The 27,353-nt window shown below is 43.9% G+C and overlaps 1 protein-coding gene across 1 annotated transcript in view; it reads right to left on the bottom strand.

Moving 5' to 3' along the window:
- The window catches only part of LOC126237188 (carboxylesterase 4A-like), a 329,130-nt gene that overhangs the window by 183,653 nt on the left and 118,124 nt on the right, over window positions 1–27,353 (bottom strand). Inside the window, exons 2-3 of the mRNA XM_049947068.1 lie at window positions 8,895–9,103; window positions 2,867–2,956 (exon numbers count right to left, since the gene is read on the bottom strand). Of these exons, the coding sequence (XP_049803025.1) occupies window positions 2,867–2,956; window positions 8,895–9,032 (228 nt within the window). The 5' untranslated portion in view covers window positions 9,033–9,103. The remainder of the gene's footprint in view (window positions 1–2,866; window positions 2,957–8,894; window positions 9,104–27,353) is intronic.

Below are 27,353 nucleotides of genomic sequence, written 5' to 3'. Positions count from 1 at the left end.
GAGGTCGGCTTCTACTAGTTTTTCCATTCGTCTGTAAAGAATCCGCATTAGTATTTTGCAGCCGTGACTTATTAAACTGATAGTTCGGTAATTTTCAAATTTGTCAACACCTGCTTTCTCTGGGATTGGAATTATTATATTCTTCTTGAAGTCTGAGGGTATTTCGCCTGTTTCATACATCTTGCTCACCAGGTGGTAGAGTTTCGTCAGGACTGGCTCTCCCAAGGCTGTCAGTAGTTCTAATGGAATGTTGTCTACTCCCGGGGCCTTGTTTCGACTCAGGTCTTTCAGTGCTCTGTCAAACTCTTCACGCAGTATTATATCTCCCATTTCATCTTCATCTACATCCTCTTCCATTTCCATAATATTGTCCTCAAGTACATCGCCCTTGAATAGACCCTCTACATACTCCTTCCACCTTTCTGCTTTCCCTTCTTTGCTTAGAACTGGGTTTCCATCAAAGCTTTTGATATTCATACAAGTGGTTCTCTTTTCTCTGAAGATCTCTTTAATTTTCCTGTAGGCTGTATCTATCTTACCCCTAGTGAGATAAGCCTCTACGTCCTTACATTTGTCCTGTAGCCATGCCTGCTTACCCATTTTGCACTTCCTGTCTGTCTCATTTTTGAGACGTTTGTATTCCTTTTTGCCTGCTTCATTTACTGCATTTTTATATTTTCTCCTTTCATCAATTAAATTCAGTATTTCTTCTGTCACCCAAGGGTTTCTACTAGCCCTCGTCTTTTTACCTACTTGATCCTCTGCTGCCTTCACTACTTCATCCCTCAAAGCTACCCATTCTTCTTCTACTGTATTTCTTTCCCCCATTCCTGCCAATTGTTCCCTTATGCTCTCCCCGAAACTCTGTACAACCTCTGGTTTAATCAGTTTATCCAGGTCCCATCTCCTTAAATTCCCACCTTTTTGCAGTTTCTTCAGTTTTAATCTACAGGTCATACATAACCAATGGATTGTGGTCCGAATCCACATCTGCCCCTGGAAATGTCTTACAATTTAAAACCTGGTTCTTAAATCTCTGTCTTACCATTATATAATCTATCTGACACCTTCTAGTATCTCCAGGATTCTTCCAAGTATACAACCTTCCCCGAATGGGGGACTATTTTACCTCCGGAATATTTTACCCAAGAGGACGCCATCATCATTTAACCATACAGTAAAGCTGCATGCCCTCGGGAAAAATTACGGCTGTAGTTTCCCCTTGCTTTCAGCCGTTCGCAGTACTACCACAGCAAGGCCGTTTTGGTTAGTGTTACAAGGCCAGATCAGTCAATCATCCAGACTGTTGCCATTGCAACTACTGAAAAGGCTGCTGCCCCTCTTCAGGAACCACACGTTTGTCTGGCCTCTCAACAGATACCCCTCCGTTGTGGTTGCACCTACGGTACGGCTATCTGTATCGCTGAGGCACGCAAGCCTCCCTACCAACGGCAAGGTCCATGGTTCATGGGGGGGGGGGGGGTGGATATGTTAGTTATGTTCCTATATCGTGTGGCAGACTACGGTAGGTGCTTGTACAGTTTAATGTGGTGTCCTTATTACTATGGACTAGAAGTAAATTAAAATTGTCCACAACTCAAAGGTTGGTTTCAGTATCACAATGCTTTACTAGGCACGGCTGTATTGGAAGTGGTACGCCCTGGCCTTCATACAGCCTTTGATCTGCCTTACCCAGTTATTTATGGGGAGATGTTCAGTTTCATATATACGCTGATCCACTGGGCAGCTTCGCATTTTTCACGTTAACAAACCATTGCCATAGGTGAAAGAAGAAATACAGGTGTAAAGCTAAGGCGCTCTGGCTTAGAAGGGCCATTCGGGACCGACCGACCGCCGTGTCATCCTCAACAGAGTCGTCAACTGAATGCAGAGTGCAGGTGCGTGAGGTCTGCTCACACTCTCGTGACTGTGGTCAGCTTTGCAGAGCTGGGAGCTGCTACTTCTCGTCACGTAGCTCCTCAGTTGGGAAAACGAGACTGAATGCCGTTCCAGTCCTCCCATCAAGGAAAAATCGCTGGCAGTACCGGGAATTGGACCCGAGTGCTCCACGCGGAAGTCAAGCACGTTGAACACTCATCTCCGGAGGCCGACAAAAGACGAGATAAGTGACAGAAAATAAAAACAAAGAAATCACAATCGAAACTCGGACGTTTATGTAGTTATGTAGGTGGTCTGACTCCTACCGACTGTGCCCCCGAACCACAAATGCGTACATACGCAGAGAAATAAACGAAGAGAGGCGAAACGTGTGGCAGCATATCGTCTGATCCGCTCAAATAGCACCAAGAAAACCTTCGGACTTTTGGGACTTATCTGACAGATGGATCAACATCAGCAGTATCACTTATTCTTATTCCACGAGACAGCTGACATGTCGGTGCACATCCTGTCGATCGAACAATGCAAGCCACCAGCTCTCATTCTCCTACCGGCCAAATATTATATATGTACATTTTTTCAGGCACGAAAAACAGTGATGAGAGCTCCCACGAAAGCAGTGTTAGAAATGTAGACATTGTGTTAGTCCTGGTACGTACATCATCACATGACATACATGTTTCATGACGTTGACGTCACATGAAGTAAATTTTTACAATAATGTGACTGCACATTTTATAGCATTAATATGGCTGTCATTTGATCACTCACTCAGTGTGCTGCATTTCTTTCTGTCCAGTAGGGTATAAAAACATTGAACTTTACTATTTAACAGTAGTCTCAACGTCTATGATGGGTTGTGGCAGAGCGAGACAATATCTTCAAGAATCCAATCAAATATTACAATTTTTTCCCAAGTCTGCTGCTACAGGCAGGGAAACCATCATTTGTACAGTATAAAACTTACCGCAAATCGAAGCTCTCCGACCGGAGGGATGGCATATGGTATCCCAAGGTAGGCGCTGATTGGTCGCCGGCTTTCGGTGATCACTTTTATCTGCAGACAGGCGAGAATGCAAACAACCTTTGTCTTGGATTTAAACTACATTGAACATATTCGCTACTGTTAAGTTGAACTATGATCTTTCGATTAATTTACCTTTAGTAGCGGACTTTTAGTAAGAATTTTGGAACGTACAGACATGAAATTTGATAGACACGCATTCCCCATACACTAAATCATCAAAATGTATATGGAAGTTGCAGATTATTTCTTGATCTTATTTCTGTTTATTCCTCTCAACTGTGGATTGAGCTCATTAAGACTTTCATGAGGTACCATGAATGTTATAGAATGTGTAATGTGACAGTTAAGTTTTCAGTTGTGTCAACTGCTGAACAAGTGAAGGCTGGGAAAATAAATTTCGAACAGTTTCGCAGAAGCTAGTAAGACAGGTGACTGATAGCTCGTTGCATTCCTGTGACACTCGTTTCTCTTGGTCCTGTAGGAGAGTGATGCTGATCATCTATATTGTACAGTAATAGCTTTAAAGGAAGAAGATAAAAGAAAATTAATAGAGAACCTTGTTCCAACATGTGTTTCAAAGGGTGTGGACTGAAGCATCGTGCGATAGAACACATTGTCAATGTTGTTCAGTTTCTGTTCTCGTGTACAATGTCATGTGCGAGTATCTTGATTCGTAAATAATTTTCTTTCCGCCTAAAATCCCTTTTGTGCTCCTTTGACGGCTTAATACTAACGAAATCGAAGTACTTACCTCGAAATGTGTTCTCCATTTTGCCATTACTTTGAAAACTGACTGACGTAGAGTGGACGAATTTCTAAGTTCCAGCCTACCGAAAAACATTTCCGATTTCCCTGAAATATTTCCGATTCATACAGTGGCTTGAGCTGTCATATCCGCTGCCAGATTCTGCCTTGACTGCAGACACGAACGCTGTTCTATGGCATAGGGAAACCAACAATAAAATCCATTATCACCATGTAATCACAATCAACATTTAAATTGATTGAAATCACTAGTTGGACTTGCCGATATGAGTTGTAGACAGCAACACGCCTATAAGCCAAGGCAATATAATTTAGGTATTTGAATATCACTTCAGCAGCTTTCCGGTTTCTGCCTTTTCCCCCATCGTCTTCCAAGAGAAGCAAAAACGGAAAACATATTCAAATTATGTGCACGCTATCACCACATTGTGGAGTTCGCTCTTTACGAAAACTGTCTAATTCAGACGCTTGCTGAAACTGGAGCTACAAGTAGCGATTTTCCACTCGCACTAACTCCACTAATGAGCAGACTGTTCTATTGGTAGCATTTCTCATTTTGATTGCATCGCATTCTAGCATCCCAGAACAAGACATCTACATCTACATCTACATCTGCATGATTACTCTGCAATTCACATTTAAGTGCTTGGCAGAGGGTTCATCGAACCACAATCATACTATCTCTCTACCATTCCACTCCCGAACAGCGCGCGGGGAAAACGAACACCTAAACCTTTCTGTTCGAGCTCTGATTTCTCTTATTTTATTTTGATGATCATTCCTACCTATGTAGGTTGGGCTCAACAAAATATTTTCGCATTCGGAAAAGAAAGTTGGTGACTGAAATTTCGTAAATAGATCTCGCCGCGACGAAAAACGTCTTTGCTTTAATGACTTCCATCCCAACTCGTGTATCATATCTGCCACACTCTCTCCCCTATTACGGGATAATACAAAACGAGCTGCTCTTTTTTGCACCCTTTCGATGTCCTCCGTCAATCCCACCTGGTAAGGATCCCACACCGTGCAGCAACATTCTAACAGAGGACGAACGAGTGTAGTGTAAGCTGTCTCTTTAGCGGACTTGTTGCATCTTCTAAGTGTCCTGCAAATGAAACGCAACCTTTGGCTCGCCTTCCCCACAATATTATCTATGTGGTCTTTCCAACTGAAGTTGTTCGTAATTTTAACACCCAGGTATTTAGTTGAATTGACAGCCTTGAGAATTGCACTATTTATCGAGTAATCGAATTCCAACGGATTTCTTTTGGAACTCATGTGGATCGCCTCACACTTTTCGTTATTTAGCTTCAACTGTCACCTGCCACACCATACAGCAATCTTTTCTAAATCGCTTTGCAATTGATACTGGTCTTCGTATGATCTTACTAGACGGAAAATTACAACATCATCTGCGAACAACCTAAGAGAACTGCTCAGATTGTCACCCAGGTCATTTATATAGATCAGGAACAGCAGAGGTCCCAGGACGCTTCCCTGGGGAACACCTAATATCACTTCAGTTTTACTCGATGATTTGCCGTCTATTATTATGAACTGCGACCTTCCTGACAGGAAATCTCGAATCCAGTCGCACAACTGAGACGATACCCCATAGGCCGGCAGCTTGATTAGAAATCGCTTGTAAGGAACGGTGTCAAAAGCTTTCCGGAAATCTAGACATACGGAATCAACTTGAGATCCCCTGTCGATAGCGGTCATTACTTCGTGCGAATAAAGAGCTAGCTGCGTTGCACAAGAAAGATGTTTTCTCAAGCCATGCTGATTACGTATCAATAGATCGTTCCCTTCGAGGTGATTCATAATGTTTGAATACAGTATAAGCTACAAAACCCTACTGCAAACCGACGTCAATGATATAGGTCTGTAGTTCGATGGATTACTCCTACTACCCTTCTTAAACACTGGTGCGACCTGCGCAATTTTCCAATCTGTAGGTACAGATCTATCGGTGAGCGAGCGGTTGTATATGATTGCTAAGTAGGGAGCTATTGTATCAGCGTAATCTGAAAGGAATCTAATCGGTATACAATCTGGACCTGAAGACTTGCCCGTATCAAGCGATTTGAGCTGCTTCGCAACCCCTAAGGTATCTACATCTAAGAAACTCATGCTAGCAGCTGTTCGTGTTTCAAATTCTGGAATATTCCATTCGTCTTCCCTGGTGAAGGAATTTCGGAAAACTGCGTTCAATAACTCCGCTTTAGCTGCACAGTCGTCGGTAACAGTACCATCGGCACTGCGCAGCGAAGGTATTGACTGCGTCTTGCCACTTGTGTACTTTACATACGACCAGAATTTCTTCGGATTTTCTACCAAATTTCGAGACAATGTTTCGTTCTGGAACCTATTAAAGGCATCTCGCATTGAAGTCCGTGCCAAATTTCGCGCGTCTGTAAATTTTAGCCAATCTTCGGGATTTCGCGTTCTTCTGAACTTCGCATGCTTTTTCCGCTGCCTCTGCAACAGCGTTAGGACCTGTTTTGTGTACCAGTGAATAAATACTGAAGTTACATTACAAGCCACTAACACGAGAGGCACCATCTGAAAGTATTAGAGTAAAATACAAAACTGTTATGTGAGAAGCCAGAATAAGTAGAGGAAATCGAAAATTCTCCTAACGTCTAATTTTATCCATAGGTAGACGAAAACGGGATCGCGACTGTAATCTAAAAATCTAAGAGAATATTTCTGTCCAACCACATTAAAATCGGATCAAATTATAAGTGACGGATTACGGAAGAGCAAGCTTCCATCTTTACATGTCATCACAAGAACGAGAATTCCTCATCGAATAAAACCGTTCATTAATTAAAAAATGAAAAGTTCAGACTGTCTTAATGTATTTACCCTTTTTAGTGCTATTGTTTGGCAGCTTATCTTCCTGCCCCCCTTTCTCTGTGTCTCTATCTTTCCATATATATGGGTGAAACCATTCTGGAAACTTCCCTGGAAGAGACTGATTAGGAAGCTCGTCGTCACAAAATGGAAGCAGCTTTAAGGGTTACAAAAGTCATACACTTAAAATTCATCTCAAAATATGCGAAACTGAGACACTACAGCATAGTCATAAAACTGGAGTGTCTTTGTGAGACTGAAACATTTTAAACAGAAACCAAAAGGAGCGAAAGACGAGGAATCAGAAAAATTTCATGTACAAATTATACTGAAGAAGGAACGTACTGACTCAGAGCAAATAAAGAAACTGGGAAGTTTACCAACATTTATTCGGGAATGAAAAAAACTGAAGGCTATAACCATATTAAAAGAATGTAACCAACCAAGTTAACTAGACGGACTGTGGATTTGTATGAAATCAGCAGTAAATGAAACAGTGAAAGAGATCGGTGCAGTAAAAGAAGACCTGAACGAGGCAGGAATAACTCATATATACAAGAAAGAAAAATTTTTCGTCAGAAAACTCATGACTGAAAAGTTGGCCTGTCACAAAAACCAGAGACCTGAACAGATTGGACGGACGAGCAGAAAAAGAGCCATTCTGAGAGAATCAAAGTAATATGGGCACCAAGAACAGTTGAAACTAGGGATGGGTCGTTCGCGAACTAACGGGTCCAAAGGAACGGTTCACCCAGATGAACGAAAAGAGCGAGGAACGAATTCTAAGGAACGGTCTTTCACAGTTCACTTCAGTCGCAGCTTTATACTTGTAGTTCCCGGGAACGGGAAACGGTCGGTCTCGTTCCCGAACAGCAGGTCGACCGGTCTCGTTCCAACCTCGGTCCCGTTCCCGTCTGTCTCGGTCACGTCTCGCTCGGCTGGACTCGTCCTTCTTCGCGTGGCCGCTACTTGCATTTACACTGCCGACTGCTCATAGTTAGTTCAGTATCGAGACGTTGTTTGTTTCGTTCGCTTCGCACGCCCATTCTAGATCTGTTTCAAACCTGTCTTGAACTCTGAACTTCTGGTTCTTTTCGTACTCTATTCAGCGCCCACGACCGGTAATTAAAATGTATTTTATAATTATGTCAATTAGATAAAAATTACGTGGTATGTAATACATACATCTTTTCAGGTAACAAAACGGAGTATCGGCTTACTTCAGTATTTCGATAAACAGCAGAAGAAATACTTGTAAAAAGGCATGGTTTTTTGTTAGTACACATGCAAAGGACGTCGGCACGGCACACACGAGTGGCCATTTTCCGTTTATTTTTGATCCAAGGTAAAAGAGCATGTTCATTGTTATGGAAGGCACACCGACTTACAACCGAATGAAGCCCGCACTTCGTAATCGAGTGTATGGTGTCACATTTTGTAAAGAGAATATGCTAACTCCTACAATATTATTTCAGTGGTAGAGGGTGGCGCACGAAAAATGGGCCTCGAGTACTAGACTGCTCTTTGACGCTTACCAATCGTCATCTACTGTTTCGAAGTTGTTTGTATTAGCTTATCTGTTATTTCTTCACTGCCTCATTATTACATGTTTATCTATTCTGCTCGTAGCGGTCAACAAATCGTGCGTAATTGGCAAGCAGTCTGTACTCGGAGCCGGTTTTTCGTGCGCCACCTTATATTCTTTCACTGCGATCAGCCACATAACGGTGCAGTTGGCTAAACGAGATGATTTGCAGAATCACGAAAATTCCAAGTGTTTGAGAATTCTGTTAAGAATAAAAGCTCTGTACTCCAGGGGGGAGGCAAGAGGCCCTCTTGGCGCCTTCCATCTTCAGTCACCTGTGCTACTAATTTTCAGTTTTTCATAAGAACCATATGCCAAGCACAATGAACGGTGAACGAGTAAAAATCAACGGTTCCCAAAAAAGAACGATCACCAGTGAACTAGTCCCCAATGATGAACGACTTTGCCCATCTCTAGTTGAAACAAAACCCCGGAAATGACGATTGTTGCACAGCGCGTGATACAGTAGGGCTTCAAAGTGAATAATTTGCTTGTACATACATGGTCCAGACTCATTAATGTGACCACCGCCTACTTCCCGCGTCGTTGTGCAATAACCTCTCACAGACGGCCTGTGACTGCACTAGCAGTGAGAGGTAGGCAAAGTGGGTCTCCATGTCTTTTCTTTTACCTCTTCGTTGACAGAGTAGCAATTGCGACGTGCCAAGTAAAGGCTATGGGTTTCCAACCGTTCAAAGAGCAGGCTTGCCGTCGCGCTGGAGACGCAGTAGGAGCGGCTGCGGTCCACCGCGCACTCACCCCGGAGACGACGCCCTGGCGCAGCAGCACGCCCGGCTCCTGCGTCACGACCGCATGCGCCGGACCTGACCCCACCGCCACGCACAGCCACAACCGCAGCCACAGCGCCAGCCAGCACGCCGCGCGCTCACCCGCCATCGCACATCGCTGCTTCTTTGGGTCAGCTGTAGTTGGGGCACCAACGCGCACTACCGCTCAGCAACCGCACTCTGTAAAGAACAAATGTGACTCTGACCTCTAGATATCAAAATACGGGAACAAGCAGCATGGTACTGGGTCAAGAAAGGGAACGACATGAAAATAGAGAATATACTGGGAGCTTTGGCTAGGGACAAGGGAGAAATACGAAGAAGGGGTGAGGACTTATGGCAGGAATATTGGGAAATGGATGAATCTGGTATAAGAACCTTCGGATTCCTGCCAAATGTTAAAGAAAGGTTAGGCATGAGGTATTTCGAACCAACACGGGGTCTAATACATTTTCTCACTGGTCATGGGCCCTACCAGACATATCTATGTCGGTATGGGAAAAGGGCTACACCTGAGTGTGACTGTGGCGCTTTGGAGGGCACTCCCCACCATTTGGTTTACGAGTGCCCCCTTTTCGATGATGTAGCAGCTTCATTAAGACAACAACTTCCAAACAACAACATATACGACCTATTAAGACACGAAGAGACTTTCGAAACTCTGAACAAATGAGGTATCACGAAAAGTTCTGACTGCATACCTGAGGGACTTCCGCGACTAGAAACAACCACTGAACGTGTCCTAGTACCATAATCCTGTACCGCCTGTGCGTGGACAGGTCGACTTTCAGTTGGGATCCGCCACGTGCAGGACTAGGGGGACCGGGTACACCTATTCTTGACTATGACAGCACCGGATCTGACGTAGGTTAGTACAGTAGTTAGTAGGATTAGAAGTAGATACTAAATTAGGAACCTGCAGCGACAAGCAATTTTGGCCTGCCAGGTGACAGGGGCACGCTCATCGGGATTGGCTCGAGGAGCAGGGCCTTGAAGTAGGTTTATATCTAGGCTGACACACCTGTAACGGTGCAGGCAGTTAGGAATTAACAAGTACGTAGGAAAATTATCAACTAGGTAGTATCGTATAGATTAACAATTGTAATCTGCCTATTAACATGTACTGTGTCACACTGTCTGTAGCTCATAAATAAATATTGTATCATTGTAATAACAATAATAGCTGCTGATAACATATAAAATTGTATTAACATTAGGACCCCCTAATCACTAACGTGTTGGGTTAATTTGTGTAACTATTACAGATAGAGGTCCGCGCGGATAAGAAAAGTGCAATCCGCATCCGCGCCGCATCCGCAAGCTCCTAATCCGCAACCGCATCCGCATCAATTAATCCGCATCCGCAAGTTCCTTATCCGCATCCGCATATATTTAAGTTTTGAATGAGTAATTAATAGTAATTGACAGTAGTACTTAGAATTATGGTATGTAATGACATAGTTATTGTTAGGGTGCCGTTTCTGCGACAACTTAGGTGCTTTTGACTTCTTAAATCACAGGAAATGCTCGATACCTACTCTGTAGCAGACCATTCCAAACAGGAGAGCATTGGCGCTCTGGAGCACACACAGTAGCGGCTCGGATCTCGTGAGATTGGAAACGCTATTTAAAAAAATAAAATTCAATGTAATAGTATTAAATGATGAAAATACGTGTATAGAAACAATTATATTTCGCTGCTCTTGTGCCAAGGCAGCTGAAAATGACATCTACATCTACATCTACATGATTACTCTGCAATTCACATTTAAGTGCTTGGCAGAGGGTTCATCGAACCACACTCATACTATCTCTCTACCATTCCACTCCCGAACAGCGCGCGGGAAAAACGAACACCTAAACCTTTCTGTTCGAGCTCTGATTTCTCTTATTTTATTTTGATGATCATTCCTACCTATGTAGGTTGGGCTCAACAAAATATTTTCGCATTCGGAAAAGATAGTTGGTGACTGAAATTTCGTAAATATATCTCGCCGCTACGAAAAACGTCTTTGCTTTAATGACTTCCATCCCAACTCGCGTATCATATCTGCCACACTCTCTCCCCTATTACGTGATAATACAAAACGAGCTGCTCTTTTTTGCACCCTTTCGATGTCCTCCGTCAGTCCCACCTGGTAAGGATCCCACACCGCGCAGCAACATTCTAACAGAGGACGAACGAGTGTAGTGTAAGCTGTCTCTTTAGCGGACTTGTTGCATCTTCTAAGTGTCCTGCCAATGAAACGCAACCTTTGGATCGCCTTCCCCACAATATTATCTATGTGGTCTTTCCAACTGAAGTTGTTCGTAATTTTAACACCCAGGTACTTAGTTGAATTGACAGCCTTGAGAATTGCACTATTTATCGAGTAATCGAATTCCAACGGATTTCTTTTGGAACTCATGTGGATCACCTCACACTTTTCGTTATTTAGCGTCAACTGCCACCTGCCACACCATGCAGCAATTTTTTATAAATCGCTTTGCAACTGATACTGGTCTTCGTATGACCTTACTAGAGGGTAAATTACAGCATCATCTGCGAACAACCTAAGAGAACTGCTCAGATTGTCACCCAGGTCATTTATATAGATCAGGAACAGCAGAGGTCCCAGGACGCTTCCCTGGGGAAGGGGACTATGGTTTTAAACTGTTACTAGCACATTGCATCATTTACCGACAGTTTTTTTGTACTCACTGCTTGGATGTGTCAAATTTTGTAGCCATTCATGTCAGCTGATGATTATATTACAGCCTACGCGTTCAGTCCTCGTCATTTCCAGGTGAAAATATTTACAGTATTAGGCCTCCCCGATGTTATTCAATCTGTATATTGAGCAAGCAGTAAAGGAAACAAAAGAAAAATTCGGAGTAGGTATTAAAATTCATGGAGAAGAAGTAAAAACTTTGAGGTTCGCCGATGACATTGTAATTCTGTCAGAGACAGCAAAAGACTTGGAAGAGCAGTTGAACGGAATGGACAGTGTCTTGAAAGGAGGATATAAGATGAACATCAACAAAAGCAAAACGAGAATAATGGAATGTAGTCAAATTAAATCGGGTGATGCTGAGGGGATTAGATTAGGAAATGAGACACTTAAAGTAGTAAAGGAGTTTTGCTATTTAGGGAGCAAAATAACTGATGATGGTCGAAGTAGAGAGGATATAAAATGTAGACTCGCAATGGAAAGGAAATCGTTTCTGAAGAAGAGAAATTTGTTAACATCGAGTATAGATTTAAGTGTCAGGAAGTCGTTTCTGAAAGTATTTGATGGAGTGTAGCCATGTACGGATGTGAAACATGGACGATAACCAGTTTGGACAAGAAGAGAATAGAAGCTTTCGAAATGTGGTGCTACAGAAGAATGCTGAAGATAAGGTGGGTAGATCACGTAACTAATGAGGAGGTATTGAATAGGATTGGGGAGAAGAGAAGTTTGTGGCACAACTTGACTAGAAGAAGGGATCGGTTGGTAGGACATGTTTTGAGGCATTAAGGGATCACAAATTTAGCATTGGAGGGCAGCGTGGAGGGTAAAAATCGTAGAGGGAGACCAAGAGATCAATACACTAAGCAGATTCAGAAGGATGTAGGTAGCAGTAGGTACTGGGAGATGAAGAAGCTTGCACAGGATAGAGTAGCATGGAGAGCTGCATCAAACCAGTCTCAGGACTGAAGCCCACAACAACAACAACAACAGGCCTACACTGCAAAACGCTGGCGCACCTGTGAAAAAGTTAAACTGCCAGCAATAATTGACGTTGTCTGGAAGAAATAACTCGTCTTCCGAAGAGTGACAACAAAATCAGTGGTTATAGAAATTAGGAGTCCATTTAGCTTTAGCTAAAAATACGCCTGAAATCTCGAACCTCACCTTTTGGCTGATGTATCCAATTAAGACCTAGTGATAAATGAAATGTCTGTTTCATTCTCAACTAAACAAATTTTTCACACTTTAGAACATCCTCAACATTGGTCTAAATTACTAAGACAAAATTTGCAGTAGATTTCGCAGTTAACACTTTCAATGTTAAAAAATAATTTTTTTTTCAGAGTTTAATGGAACTGCAAACGATTTCAAGATGTCTATATAAAAACCACTGTCCCATAACTTCAAATGTTAGGCACTGTTCCCTGTTAAGAAATACCGAGTTACAGTTAAAATGTTCAATTTTGTTACGAATTTCAGCCCTTATCTTTACTAATTGGCTGGTAAATAGACGACACATTATTATTTTGGATGATTTGAATATTTTGTAAGTTTTCAGTGTGTTCAGAATAATCTCTCACGGGCTATCGCAGTCACAGCTTGTTGGTGGTCGTGAGCCGTAGTTTGAAGTCCCACCTGTAATTAATTACAAGGCCCGCCGTGCCATCGCTCCGGCCGGGCTGTATCACTGTTCACAAAGAGCGACAATGCCCGGCGGCTGCAAATGTTAAGATAGTGCACGCTAAAATTTAGGTAGGCACTTATGAGATCATCATTACTTGTTTAATAATATTGACGTGTTAGCTGTTGAATGTCCTTGTTGCGAAGAGTAAAAACTTAAAATTGAGCTCTTTAATATGAAAATCGCAATAAAACAAATCGCTTGTTAAATATTTCCTTCTTTTACCTAATGCTACTTAAACGTTCTTGTTGGGAATAGTAAAAATACTAACAATATGTCGAGGGAATTCTTTACTATAAATATTACAATAAAAACTCACAGGATTCAGATTAAATATTTTCATCTTCTGCTTGCTTCTGATTCAAATTCTGTAAAAGAAAGAATCAGATGAAAAGAAATTGTAACTACACTCCTGGAAATGGAAAAAAGAACACATTGACACCGGTGTGTCAGGCCCACCATACTTGCTCCGGACACTGCGAGAGGGCTGTACAAGCAATGATCACACGCACGGCACAGCGGACACACCAGGAACCGCGGTGTTGGCCGTCGAATGGCGCTAGCTGCGCAGCATTTGTGCACTGCCGCCGTCAGTGTCAGCCAGTTTGCCGTGGCATACGGAGCTCCATCGCAGTCTTTAACACTGGTAGCATGCCGCGACAGCGTGGACGTGAACCGTATGTGCAGTTGACGGACTTTGAGCGAGGGCGTATAGTGGGCATGCGGGAGGCCGGGTGGACGTACCGCCGAATTGCTCAACACGTGGGGCGTGAGGTCTCCACAGTACATCGATGTTGTCGCCAGTGGTCGGCGGAAGGTGCACGTGCCCGTCGACCTGGGACCGGACCGCAGCGACGCACGGATGCACGCCAAGACCGTAGGATCCTACGCAGTGCCGTAGGGGACCGCACCGCCACTTCCCAGCAAATTAGGGACACTGTTGCTCCTGGGGTATCGGCGAGGACCATTCGCAACCGTCTCCATGAAGCCGGGCTACGGTCCCGCACACCGTTAGGCCGTCTTCCGCTCACGCCCCAACATCGTGCAGCCCGCCTCCAGTGGTGTCGCGACAGGCGTGAATGGAGGGACGAATGGAGACGTGTCGTCTTCAGCGATGAGAGTCGCTTCTGCCTTGGTGCCAATGATGGTCGTATGCGTGTTTGGCGCCGTGCAGGTGAGCGCCACAATCAGGACTGCATACGACCGAGGCACACAGGGCCAACACCCGGCATCATGGTGTGGGGAGCGATCTCCTACACTGGCCGTACACCACTGGTGATCGTCGAGGGGCCACTGAATAGTGCACGGTACATCCAAACCGTCATCGAACCCATCGTTCTACCATTCCTAGACCGGCAAGGGAACTTGCTGTTCCAACAGGACAATGCACGTCCGCGTGTATCCCGTGCCACCCAACGTGCTCTAGAAGGTGTAAGTCAACTACCCTGGCCAGCAAGATCTCCTGATCTGTCCTCCATTGAGCATGTTTGGGACTGGATGAAGCGTCGTCTCACGCGGTCTGCACGTCCAGCACGAACGCTGGTCCAACTGAGGCGCCAGGTGGAAATGGCAGGGCAAGCCGTTCCACAGGACTACATCCAGCATCTCTACGATCGTCTCCATGGGAGAATAGCAGCCTGCATTGCTGCGAAACGTGGATATACACTGTACTAGTGCCGACATTGTGCATGCTCTGTTGCCTGTGTCTATGTGCCTGTGGTTCTGTCAGTGTGATCATGTGATGTATCTGACCCCAGGAATGTGTCAATAAAGTTTCCCCTTCCTGGGACAATGAATTCACGGTGTTCTTATTTCAATTTCCAGGAGTGTAATTCAGATAAGCCCAAAAAATACAGTGAAGTAAGAGAAGCTGTACAAGTACCTTTTTACTTTGGAAGATTACTACGCAGGAACATGATGTCATCAACTGTCTGTGACTTCAAAGACGTGCGTCGGTCCTGCATTATTTGTCCGGCAGTAGAGAAGCTTCTCGCGGATGACGCGCTGGACGCTGGAATGCAGTGCACGAAGTATGCGAGTTTGGAAAGACGCGGATAGAAGTTTTCACGTCCATGCCACCAAGCTATCAGGTCGATGCCTTCTGAAAATTGGACTTGATCATTCGTATATCTGAGAATTTCATCTGACGCAAAGTCAAGATCACTCGTCGATTCATCTTCTGAGGAATCTTCAAATTCATTAAAAAGTACGTCAGACTTCTGTTTTCTTGCAGGAATTCCAGATGTTGTTTCCTCCTTATCTTTCTCGAAACATAATTTTTCACTTACTTTACAACTTCATCTTTTTCGGCACTGCTAAGAAATTTTAGGTTTTTATATTTTGGATTCAAAAACGTTGCAAGTTTATGGGTTACTGTTATGTCCCATTTGCCGATTAAAATAGATTAGGCTGTACTCTTTAAATCTATCAGAAATGGGCTGTCGCCATCATTTTTTTCAAGGAAGGAGAGAAGTTTTAGGGTTCCCGGGTTCGATTCCCGGCGGGGTCGGGGATTTTCTCTGCCTCGTGATGGCTGGGTGTTGTGTGCTGTCCTTAGGTTAGTTAGGTTTAAGTAGTTCTAAGTTCTAGGGGACTGATGACCACAGCAGTTGAGTCCCATAGTGCTTAGAGCCATTTGAACCATTTTTTTTAGAGAAGTTTTAACTTCCACAACACACATAAATAAAGCGTAGGGGTTTTGGAGGTTTCGAGATCACAAGAAGCTATTTTAAATGGTGTCAGAAAGGTTATTATATCCTCCAACATCCTCTTGTCTATAGAATCAATCAAATTATCTTGATTTTTCTCTGACAAAATTGACAGAACTTCAAACCATTGTGAATTAATAGACTCAAACATATCCAATTCACTGTTCCATCGTGTGTCTATATCTCCTTTCAATGACTTCTGAAGGCGATTCTGAAGACCAGATCTTTTAAAGAAAGTTGTGATAGTTCGACAGCAATTTATTAGTCGCTGCACGTCACTCTTCTCATCTTTCGCGTCTCCTCGAGTCGTGTGGTCCAGCACAGTATTAAGAATGTGTGCTGAGCACGAGAGCCTCTTGTATTGGCGAAGTGCTGCCACAATATTTGGACCTCTATCCGTAACGAACACGATGTTATTCACAGCACTGAATAAATCGAACGACCGTAGTATCTTAATTAATTCAAGTTTAATGTTTTCTCCTGTTTTTTTAATTTCACTCTCAAAATTTCTGGTGCACAACACTCGATCCTCAAGTTTCACTTCTTCATAATTAACATAATGTGCAGTCACTCCCATATAGTTTATTTTACGGTACGAATTAGTTTATAAATCGACAGTTAGTGCTCCACCTATATCTCTGAATATATTCTTCACTTCTGCGGAGACAGTTTCACGCAGACGATGGCCGTTTCCTTCAAATTTCTGGATATGGTGGTTGGATGAGATGGCAGTTCCTTAGCATTCACTGCACCGTACTTGGCCCCCACATCAATAAGAAACTGTGCCGTCTCGAGAAACCCAGATCCACACGCAACTTCGAATGGTAAAATGTCTTTGCTGACAAGATTGATAAGTTTTTCTGTCGCGGCTGTCTCCAAATTTGGCGGAACTTCAGGAACTTTCACGTATCTCTTCGTATTTAAATAAGTAATTATGCTACTTTGTCCAGCCTCACACGAATGTTTTAGCAAATTTGAAGTTCCACTTTTGTGTCCAGGGTAGGAATATACTTTTTTACATGCAATACAAGCCACTATATCTTTTATCTTTTCGTTGCCATCAAATACGTATCCGAATTTTTTCCAAATTGGCGATTTCAATTTGTTTTCCTTCACTAATGTAAAATCACCTTTTTTCACCCTACACGAAATTGTATCCATCGATATGGTGTTCATTTGAAGAAAGAACTCTCACTGATATGTGCTACGATGCACGTTGTCACTCGGTCACTACAAAACGCTAACTGAACGCAGCGGAAAATTGCAATGGGCACCTGTCTGGTAGACAGTGGGCAGGTTTACCACCCAGAGAGCACTTCACAGGCCACACAAAAGACACGGTCGCGGAAGCGGATTAGGCGCAGGTCTCTTGGGTACAGCTGCGTCGGTCGTAGCCAGGGGCTGAGGACAACAGACATTCGCTCTAATCGGGCCCTGCAACATTTCAAGAATGTCAACAGACTTGAAGTTTTCAAATAACATTACAACATACGTACAGGGCAGATGCCTTGCTCATTATACGCAGATGACCGGCGGATATCCGCACCGGTCACAATTTTATCCGCCAAGTAACAAATAACGCGGATATCCGCGGATATATCCGCGGATATCCGCATCCGCGCAGACCTCTAATTATAGAAGTTATTGAAATAAAGATTAAAAAAAAAGTTAAAGAAATTTTTAAGAGGGCAGGTAAGACACCTATGACGGGTAAGCACACCGGACAAGTACTTCCGGGGTTTCAGAAGACGACTGTGCGAAACCTACGAGACATACAGAAAATTAACATACAGAGGGGTGCAAAAAATGTATCCACTGCTCAAAAGTCCATAACTGGCTAACTAATCGACGGAGTTGCCTCATCTTTGGTAGTGTAATAGTTTGTAGTCCCGGCAAACGCCACAAAAGTGTTGTATTGCGTTGTTTTGTCAGATGACAGTCGCCAGATAGTCAGTGTTTTGTTCTTAGTTGCACCTAGTTACTCAAGTAAACATGGCTGGTGCAAGGCTTACATTCGATGAAAGGAAGTCAGTTTTGAAGTGGTATTTTAAGTACGAAAACAGTAACGAGGTTCAATGGCAATGGCGAAACGAGTATCAAACAGAGCCACCGACACGTTTAACGATCCGTCGCATTCGAGACAAATTTGAAGCTGAAGGCTTTGGTAAAGATGTGCACAAACAACGATCTGGACGACCTGTAACAGTAACAAGTCCAGCTAACTCCCGTCGTGTGTTAGAACAATTCACTCGCTCACCACAGAAGTCTGTGAGACAATGTACCCGTGAAACTGGAGTGAGTCGCTCAAGTGTTCGGTGAAGTTTGAAGACAGCAAAGTGGAAGTGCTACATCCCACGATTGCTACACGCAATAAACGAGGACGACCCAGATCGTAAAATGGAGTACTGCAATTGGTTTACTAACATGGTGCGCAAGGATGAAGAGTTTGCAGAGATGATTGTGTGGTCTGATGAGGCACAGTTCAAACTCAATGGTATAGTAAATCGCCACAATTGCATCTACTGGGCCGCCGAAAATCCGAACGCCCATGTAGACAAAGCCGTGAATTTGCCAGGAGTAAATGTGCGGTGTGGGTTGTCTTACCGGGGCTTGATTGGGCCATTCTTCTTTGATGGCACAGTTACCGGTGAGGTGTACCTTCAGAAGATTCAGACATCCATTTTACCTGCCATCCGAGATTTGTATGGAGATGGAAGAGTTTACTTTCAACAAGATGGAGCCCCAGCCCAATACCAAAATCGTGTTAGGGCGTATCTCAACGAAAATCTACCAGGAAGATGGATAGGCCATAGAGGTACTGTGGAGTATCAACCACGTTCCCCAGAGCTAACCCTCTGGACTTTTACCTGCGGGGAACACTAAGGGACGTCGTTTATCGACAAAAGCCACGCACATTGGATGAACTTCGAGAACCCATCGTACATTCATGTGCAAATATCCAACTGAACACGTTCCAGTCAGTAGTTCGTGCTGCAGTTCGGCGGCATTGTCTGTGCGTGGATGTTAATGGTGACAATTTCGAACACCTACAGTGATATGTCTAAGTTGGACTTTAGGCTACACTTTCACCACGAATGAGACAACTCCATCAATTAGTTTACAAGTTATGGACTTTTAAACAGTGGTTACATTTTTTTTGAACCCTCTGCATATCAATGGACGGACCGTCTCTACACGTGCTCACATTACAGGTGCCCAATATGGGCCTCGTTTACTCGGAAAATGTCAATACCTGTGTCCTAGTCATTGAAACTGCTGCTACTGGCGCAACGACAGCAGCCTACTTTGGAAAATGTTCTGTAGCCCAACGGAAGTATCCTGACTGACACAGTCACGCGTCGTTTAAATATCTGGGCGGTATGTTGCAAAGCGATATGAAATGTGAGAATTGTGGCAGGGAAGGCGAATGATCGACTTCGGTTCACTTGGAGAAATCTAGGGAAGTGCGATCATACCATGTAGGATTTTCACGGCCGGTATCGTCTTCACTTAAAACGTCCTGGCTGATAGGTCGTGCTCGATGTATAAAACTCTCCGTTGACGTTTCATCTCCGACCGTGGGAGACATCCTAAGAGGTAAAAACTGCAGTTCGCTGCTTTACCTTTGATGATATCTTTCGCAGTCGGAGACGAAACGCCAGAGGAGAGTTTTATACATCGACCACGGCCTATCAGCCCGGGAGTTTTAAGTGCTTGGGAAGTGTGGTTCATTTGTAAAGGAGACTGCTTATAGGATGCTAGTGAGACATATTCTTGAGTACTGCTCGAGTGTTTGGGATCCGTACCAGGTCGGATTGAAGGAAGAAATCGAAGCAGTTCGTATGCGGGCTGCTAGATTTATCACTGATAGGTTTGAACAACATGCAAATGTAACGGAAATGCTTCGGCAGCTCAAATGGGAATCGCTCGAGGGTAGGCGACATTCTTTTCAAGGAACGCTGTTGAGAAAATTTAGAGAACCGACATTTGAAGCTGACTACGAAACGATTCTATGCCTCGACCGTTCATTGCGCGTAAAGACCACGAAGATAAGATACGAGAAATGAGGGATCGTACGGAGACATATCGACAGTCGTGTTTCCTCATTCAATTTACGAGTAGAACAGGAAAGGAAATGACTAGTAGTGAAACGGCGTGTCATCCCCACGCGCCGTAAGTTGGATCGCGGAGTATAGAGGGTGAGTCACCTAACATTACCGCTGGATATATTTCGTAAACCACATCAAATACTGACGAATCGATTCCACAGACCGAACGTGAGGAGAGGGGCTAGTGTAATTGGTTAATACAAACCATAAAAAAATGCACGGAAGTATGTTTTTTAACACAAACCTACGTTTTTTTAAATGGAACCCCGTTAGTTTTGTTAGCACATCTGAACATATAAAGAAATACGTAATCAGTGCCGTTTGTTGCATTGTAAAATGTTAATTACATCCGGAGATATTGTAACCTAAAGTTGACGCTTGAGTACCACTCCTCCGCTGTTCGATCGTGTGTATCGGAGAGCACCGAATTATATAGGGATCCAAAGGGAACGGTGATGGACCTTAGGTACAGAAGAGACTGGAACAGCACATTACGTCCACATGCTAACATCTTTTTATTGGTCTTTTTCACTGACACACATGTACATTACCATGAGGGGTGAGGTACACGTACACACGTGGTTTCTGTTTTCAATTACGGAGTGGAATAGAGTGTGTCCCGACATGTCAGGCCAATAGATGTTCAATGTGGTGGCGATCATTTGCTGCACACAACTGCAATCTCTGGCGTAATGAATGTCGTACACGCCGCAGTACATCTGGTGTAATGTCGCCGCAGGCTGCCACAATACGTTGTTTCATATCCTCTGGGGTTGTAGGCACATCACGGTACACATTCTCCTTTAACGTACCCCACAGAAAGGAGTCCAGAGGTGTAAGATCAGGAGAACGGGCTGGCCAATTTATGCGTCCTCCACGTCCTATGAAACGCCCGTCGAACATCCTGTCAAGGGTCAGCCTAGTGTTAATTGCGGAATGTGCAGGTGCACCATTATGCTGATACCACATACGTCGACGCGTTTCCAGTGGGACATTTTTGAGCAACGTTAGCAGATCATTCTGTAGAAACGCGATGTATGTTGCAGCTGTTTGGGCCCCTGCAATGAAGTGAGGACCAATGAGGTGGTCGCCAATGATTCCGCACCATACATTTACAGTCCACGGTCGCTGTCGCTCTACCTGTCTGACCCATCGAGGATTGTCCACGGACCAGTAATGCATGTTCCGTAGATTCACTGCCCCGTGGTTTGTGAAACCCGCTTCATCGGTAAACAGGTAGAACTGCAATGCATTCGCTGTTAATGCCGATTGACAGAATTGGACTCGATGATTACAGTCATCGCCATGTAATGATGTAGCGACATATGAAACGGGTGAAAGCGGTGACGATGCAGTATGCGCATGACACTACTTTGAATCAGTCCACCGGCTCTCGCAATGTCCCGTGTACTCATGTGTGGGTTCATGGCAACAGCAGCTAACACACCAACTGCACCCGCTTCTCCTGTGACGGGCCTGTTACGGACCCGTTTGCGTGCTACGACCATACCTGTTGCATACAGTTGGCGGTAGATGTTTTGCAATGTGCGGCACGTTGGATACTCTCTGTGCGGGTACCGTTCTGCATACACCCTGCAGGCTTCAGCTGCATTGCGTCGACACTCCGCCTTTTCAGAGTTCGAATACACCATGGTCACAGTTCCTACAACACTACACTATCACAGACGTCTGGTAACACGGTGTACTACAGTTGGTCTGCGTGCGGAGATGAATGCAGAATAACAATAGCAGCAAGCGCTACATGCGGACACTGCGACAGCTAGACCAAACCACAACAGTGCACTACAGCCACACTCGTAAACACGGTCGTCATCGTAAACATGTCCCTGCAGATGGTGCCCGCAGACCGTGGCCCGTGTTTGTTACAACACGCAACTGAACGTCGGAGGTTTCAAGCGTCAACTTTAGATTACAATATCTCCGGATGTAATTAACATTTTACAATGCAATAAACGGCACTGATTACGTATTTCTTTATATGTTCAGATGTGCTAACAAAACAAACGTGGTTCCATTTTAAAAAAAACGTAGGTTTGTGTTAAAAACATACTTCCGTGCATTTTTGTATTAAACAATTACACTAGCCCCTCTCCTCACGTTCGGTCTGTGGAATCGGTTCGTCAGTATTTGATGTGGTTTACGAAATATATCCAGCGGTAACGTTGGGTGACTCACCCTGTATATTAGATGTAGATGGTGGTTGCCTATCTGCAGGCGCCAGTTACTTCGATGTGATAGTTCAGAGCCGATGTTTATCCGCATATTCTGACACGCTTGACCCCAAGGTGTCTACTCTATAACTACACTAAGTCCTGTAATACAGATAAAAATTTGGACAGATGCTTTTTCCAGTGGTATGTGTCATTTTTCTATGTGTATTGTAGCTTTCTCATAGTTGTCTTCCCAAACCTTGGAGCTCCTTATGAATAATTCTTTGTTAGTCAACCTCTTAAAAGAGAATGGTCGTTGCTTTGCAGCACTGTAGATGCAGTAAAATTGGTATCAGACTGTTACGCGGTCCACTCTTGTTACGCAAGTCTAAATCGTAAACAGAGCTATCATCGACGTATGCTACACACTGAGTGAATGCCAGTATCTACATCTACATATATACTCCTCTAGCCACCAAGCGGTGTGTGGCGGAGGGCACCATTCACGCCAAAGTCGTATCCCCCCCCCCCTCTCTCTTTTCCACTCGCGGATCGCGCGGGGTAAAAACGAATGTCTGAACGCCTCAGTACGGGTTCTAATTTCCCTTATCTTTGAATGGTGATCATTGCTCGATTTGAAAGTTGGTGGTAATAATATATGCTCTACATCCTCGGTGAAAATCGGATTTCGCAATTTAGTGAGCAGCCCCTTTCCTTTTAGCGCGCTGTCTATCTGCAAGTGTGTCCCACTTCAAACTTTATATGAGATTTGTAACGTTCTCGCGATGGCTAAGTGTACCAGTCACGAATCTTGCCGCTCTTCTTTGGACCTTCTCAGTCTCCTGAATCAGACCCAACTGGTAAGGATCCAATACAGATGAACAATACTCAGACTGGACGAACTAACGTATTGTAAGTTATTTCCTTTGTTGAAGGACTGCAGCGCTTCAGGATTCTACCAATAAACTGCAATTTAGAGTTCGCCTTACCCGCTACTTGTGTAATCTGATCATTCTATTTGAGATCATTTCGAATAGTCACACTCAGATACTTGCAAGATGTTACCGCTTCCAAAGACTGGGCATTTATTTTGTACTCTTACATTAATGGGGATTTTCACCTTGTTATACGCATTAGGTTACACTTACTAATATTGAGAGATAACTGCCAGTCACTATACCACGCATTTATTTTCTGCAAATCTTCATTGATTTGTTCACAACTATCGTGTGATACTACTTTCCTGTAGACTACAGCATCATCGGCAAACAGTCTAATGCAGTTGTCAGTACCATCAACCAGATCGTTTATGTAAATCGTAAAAAGCAGCGGACCTATTTCGCTGCCCTGGGGCACACCTGAAGTTACACTCGTTTCTGTTGAAGTCACCTTGTTCAGGACGACATCCTGTTCCCTGTGTGTTAGAAAACTTTCAATCCAACCGCATATGTCATCGGACAGACCGTAAGCGCGTACGTTTTGGAGCAAGCGACGTTGCGGAAATGAGTTGACCGCCTTTCGAAAGTCGAGAAATATGGCTTCAACCTGGGAGCCGATATCTAGAGCCTGTTGTACATAATGCACAAAGAGGGCCAGCTGTGTCTCGCATGATCACTGTTTCCTAAAACCGTGCTGGTTTCTGCAGATGAGCTTCTCAGAGTCTAGAAAGGTCATTACGCCTGAACACAAAATATGTTCCATGATTCTACAACAAATCGATGTCAGGGAAATTGGCCGGTAATTATATGCATCCGATTTTTTACCCTTTTCATAGATTGCAATGACCTGGATAAATACCAATAGAGAAAACCAGAAAGGAAAGTAACTTAGCCTGGTCGTATTACACATGGAAAGGTAAAAAGACTACTTATATCAGAGAACAGAAATTTATTGTCAGTCCTTTGGACCTACATCTAAATCGACATCTACGTGAATACAGTGCGCAACGTCAATCACATAGCCTGCACCATACAAGGAACACATTGCATATGGTCAGAGCAACTGTCATTTGTCAGCGCCATCTACCGTGGTAACGATGCATTTTTGGATATATGTTCGCAAGACTTTTTTCTTCCACTTCCAGTCAGAAATCCGTCTCTACAGTTTGTCTTATTAATGTTCGCCCTTTATATTCATGATTATCGTGCTGCGGACACTCCCCTCTTCCAAGATGACAATAACGGCGTTGGTCGCACGCAAACATCACTTGTTTGACGAACACTCAGGTACTTTATTGCACTTCGACTGGGACGCTAAACCACTCTATTTTAATCCCATAGAAATGTCTGGTATGATTGGGAATAGAAGTAAGAACGTAGGAATCAACATCCCCGCAATTTGGTTGCTCAACGGAATGTAATCATCAATGAGTGACAACAGCTGGGCTGGAGACAGTGTTACAGGGTGTGAGCGTGTTCGTATGAAGCCGATATTAGACGAAATAGGTTGCTAATAACGTCGTTCATCGACAATATTCAATAATCATTCATCGGAAAGCGTGGTGTATGGGTCCATGTAGGAACTTACCACACGGCATAAAACACATTTAAAAAGAAGGATGCAACAGCTGATCTACACTACTGCACTAATACTCTCCTGCCAGTCCAATGCTGCGCTTAGGAAACTGTGTAGGTCTACTTTTACATTTACAGACCTACAGCCTACATCAATTGATATATTACTGGTATTCTCGGACAGAGTATGTCACCGATGACGTCATCAGTGACGTGATCAATGAGACATGGGAGTAGGGGGCAAAAGGGGTGCAGGGCCATATTGTTAGTGCAGTTTGCCTACATCAGGGACAGGTATGCACTTAGGCGCAAACCTATTGTTGTCCTCTGATTGACAGGTATTTAACCTATTGTTCTCCATTGGTTGACAAGTACTTATACTACTGTTCCCCATATCCTCCCCCAGCCACCCCACCCCTCATCCCCTCAGGAAACCTCTCCCCCCCCCCCCCAACCCCGCCCCTCGCTGCTACAAGTACAGTTTCAGGTCTGAGTTATTGGAATAGCCCCTCTCACTTTTATCAATTTGATTGACTACATAATTGCATAGATCAATTAATTAACCTCTCACCTTTTGGTAAACCCCTTCCTCTCACACCTCCCCTCCTGGAAATTGGCGGGAAAAAGACTCAGTTGATCGGTCATTTGGAGGGAATTCGATTGTAGTGTATAGAATATTGTTTAAACAATTTAGAAAATCTGTGGAATATTGTTTATTTAAACTATTTAGGGGATTAAAGGAAGTGTATGGAATATATGTAAATTGGTGGCTCTTTGGTGGAGAGGAAGGATCTCATAACAGGGAATTCAAGGGTATATTGTTTATTCATAAAAAAATCAGTTGGGGATTGGATTTCTCTTGCTCATTATTCTCTGCTGTTTGGAAACATATAGGTCTTGTAAGAAGTGATTAGATGGGGCAAACATGTTGCCTAATGTTCGGCACTGTACTCTGGGTGTCTCAATCTAATGTTCGGCCCTTTGTCAGCACTTAACCTATCGTTCTGTTAAATGGTTTTCCATGTCCCCCCCCCCCACCCCACTTCCTTAAACTATTGTACCGCCTTTGATACCAAATTAAGTAATTTGTTATGTCCTCCCACTATTTTCTGGTACATTTTCGAATTTCACATGCGTTTGACCGCCATTTCTGGCGAATTCTTCTTTGTCACCCACCCCCTTAAACTATTGTACTGTGTTTTACATCAAAATTATGCAAATTTACCTAGTGTTCTGCACTTAATCTGCTGTTCTACTACATGACACCCACTCACGCACATCCTCCCCTTAACTATTGTCCCAGTAACACCACATTGATATGAAAATTAATTAAATCGATATTCTTGACATGTATGGGGTAGTTTTTTTTAATTTGCAGCATCCTATTGGTCAGTGTAATCGATGGAATATAGTTTAAATAAAAGATCGCTAGTGAAAAACACATCCTGTCACCCGACACCCGACACCTACGCCACTGACTCCACATGCACCCCCAGGAGTCTTCGTTGGGAGTGTGATTTGATTCTTATTCCAAACACGATTTGAAAGGTCAAACCAAAATCCGGAGCAACGTGTGCCTGAGACTTTCCTCGCTGTAAAGCATCGATTAGCGCATATTTGAGGTCTGCTGAGGTCTTTGAAGGTCTTTGATCTTCGGCATGTTGCGAACTGCTTAAAAACAAAACAAGAGCTAATGCAAACCAAAGGTATTGAAGGTAATACTGGCGTAGGCATTTGTTTTCCGACAATAAACAAGTGTCAAAATACGTACTTTTGTACCGACCACATCAACCACGTCAGTGTTCTATTTACCGCCACAGGGCTGAATCCTGATGGCATGTGTTTACAGTGATCAGTCAGAACATTACGACCACCTGCCTAAAAGCCGGTACTTCCATCTCTGGCACGGATAACGGCTGCGACGCGTAGAGGCATGGAAGCAATGAGGCCTTGGTAGCTCACTGGAGGGAGCTGGAACCATATCTGCTCACACGAATCCCTTAATTGCCGTAAATCCGGGTAGGGGGCGATGAGCTATGACGCCAAGTTCAGTAACATCTAAGATGTGCTCAATCGGGTTCAGATCTGGTAAGTTGGAGAGTGGGGGGACAGAACATCAAGATCTCGCCACTGTGTTCCTCGAACCATTCCACCACACTTCTGACCTTGTGACAAGGCGCATTATCTTGTTGAAGAATGGCACTGCCTTCGGGAAACATGATTGTCTTGAAGGGGTGTACGTGGTCTGCATGACCTCCACTGGACCCATGGGCATCACGATTATGTTCGCGGAACGGAGCCACCACCAGCTTGCCTCATCCCGCGGTACAAGTGTCAAGAATCTGTTCCCTTGGGAGACGACAGGTTCGCACCGTCGCATCGGCATTATGAAGAAGGTATGTTGATCCATCAGACCATGCAATTCTATGCCTCTGCACCAACGTCCAGTGCCGATGATGATGTGCCGATTTCGATCGTAGTTGCCGAAGTTGTGGTGTTAAGATTGGCGCGTGCATGTGTTGTCGGCTGCAGGG

This window comes from Schistocerca nitens, chromosome 1 (genome assembly GCF_023898315.1).
Source record: "Schistocerca nitens isolate TAMUIC-IGC-003100 chromosome 1, iqSchNite1.1, whole genome shotgun sequence".
In the NCBI taxonomy this organism is placed as follows: Eukaryota; Metazoa; Arthropoda; class Insecta; order Orthoptera; family Acrididae; genus Schistocerca; species Schistocerca nitens.
Note: the sequence above shows the minus strand (reverse complement) of the source record. Positions and strands in the feature narration are given on the sequence as shown.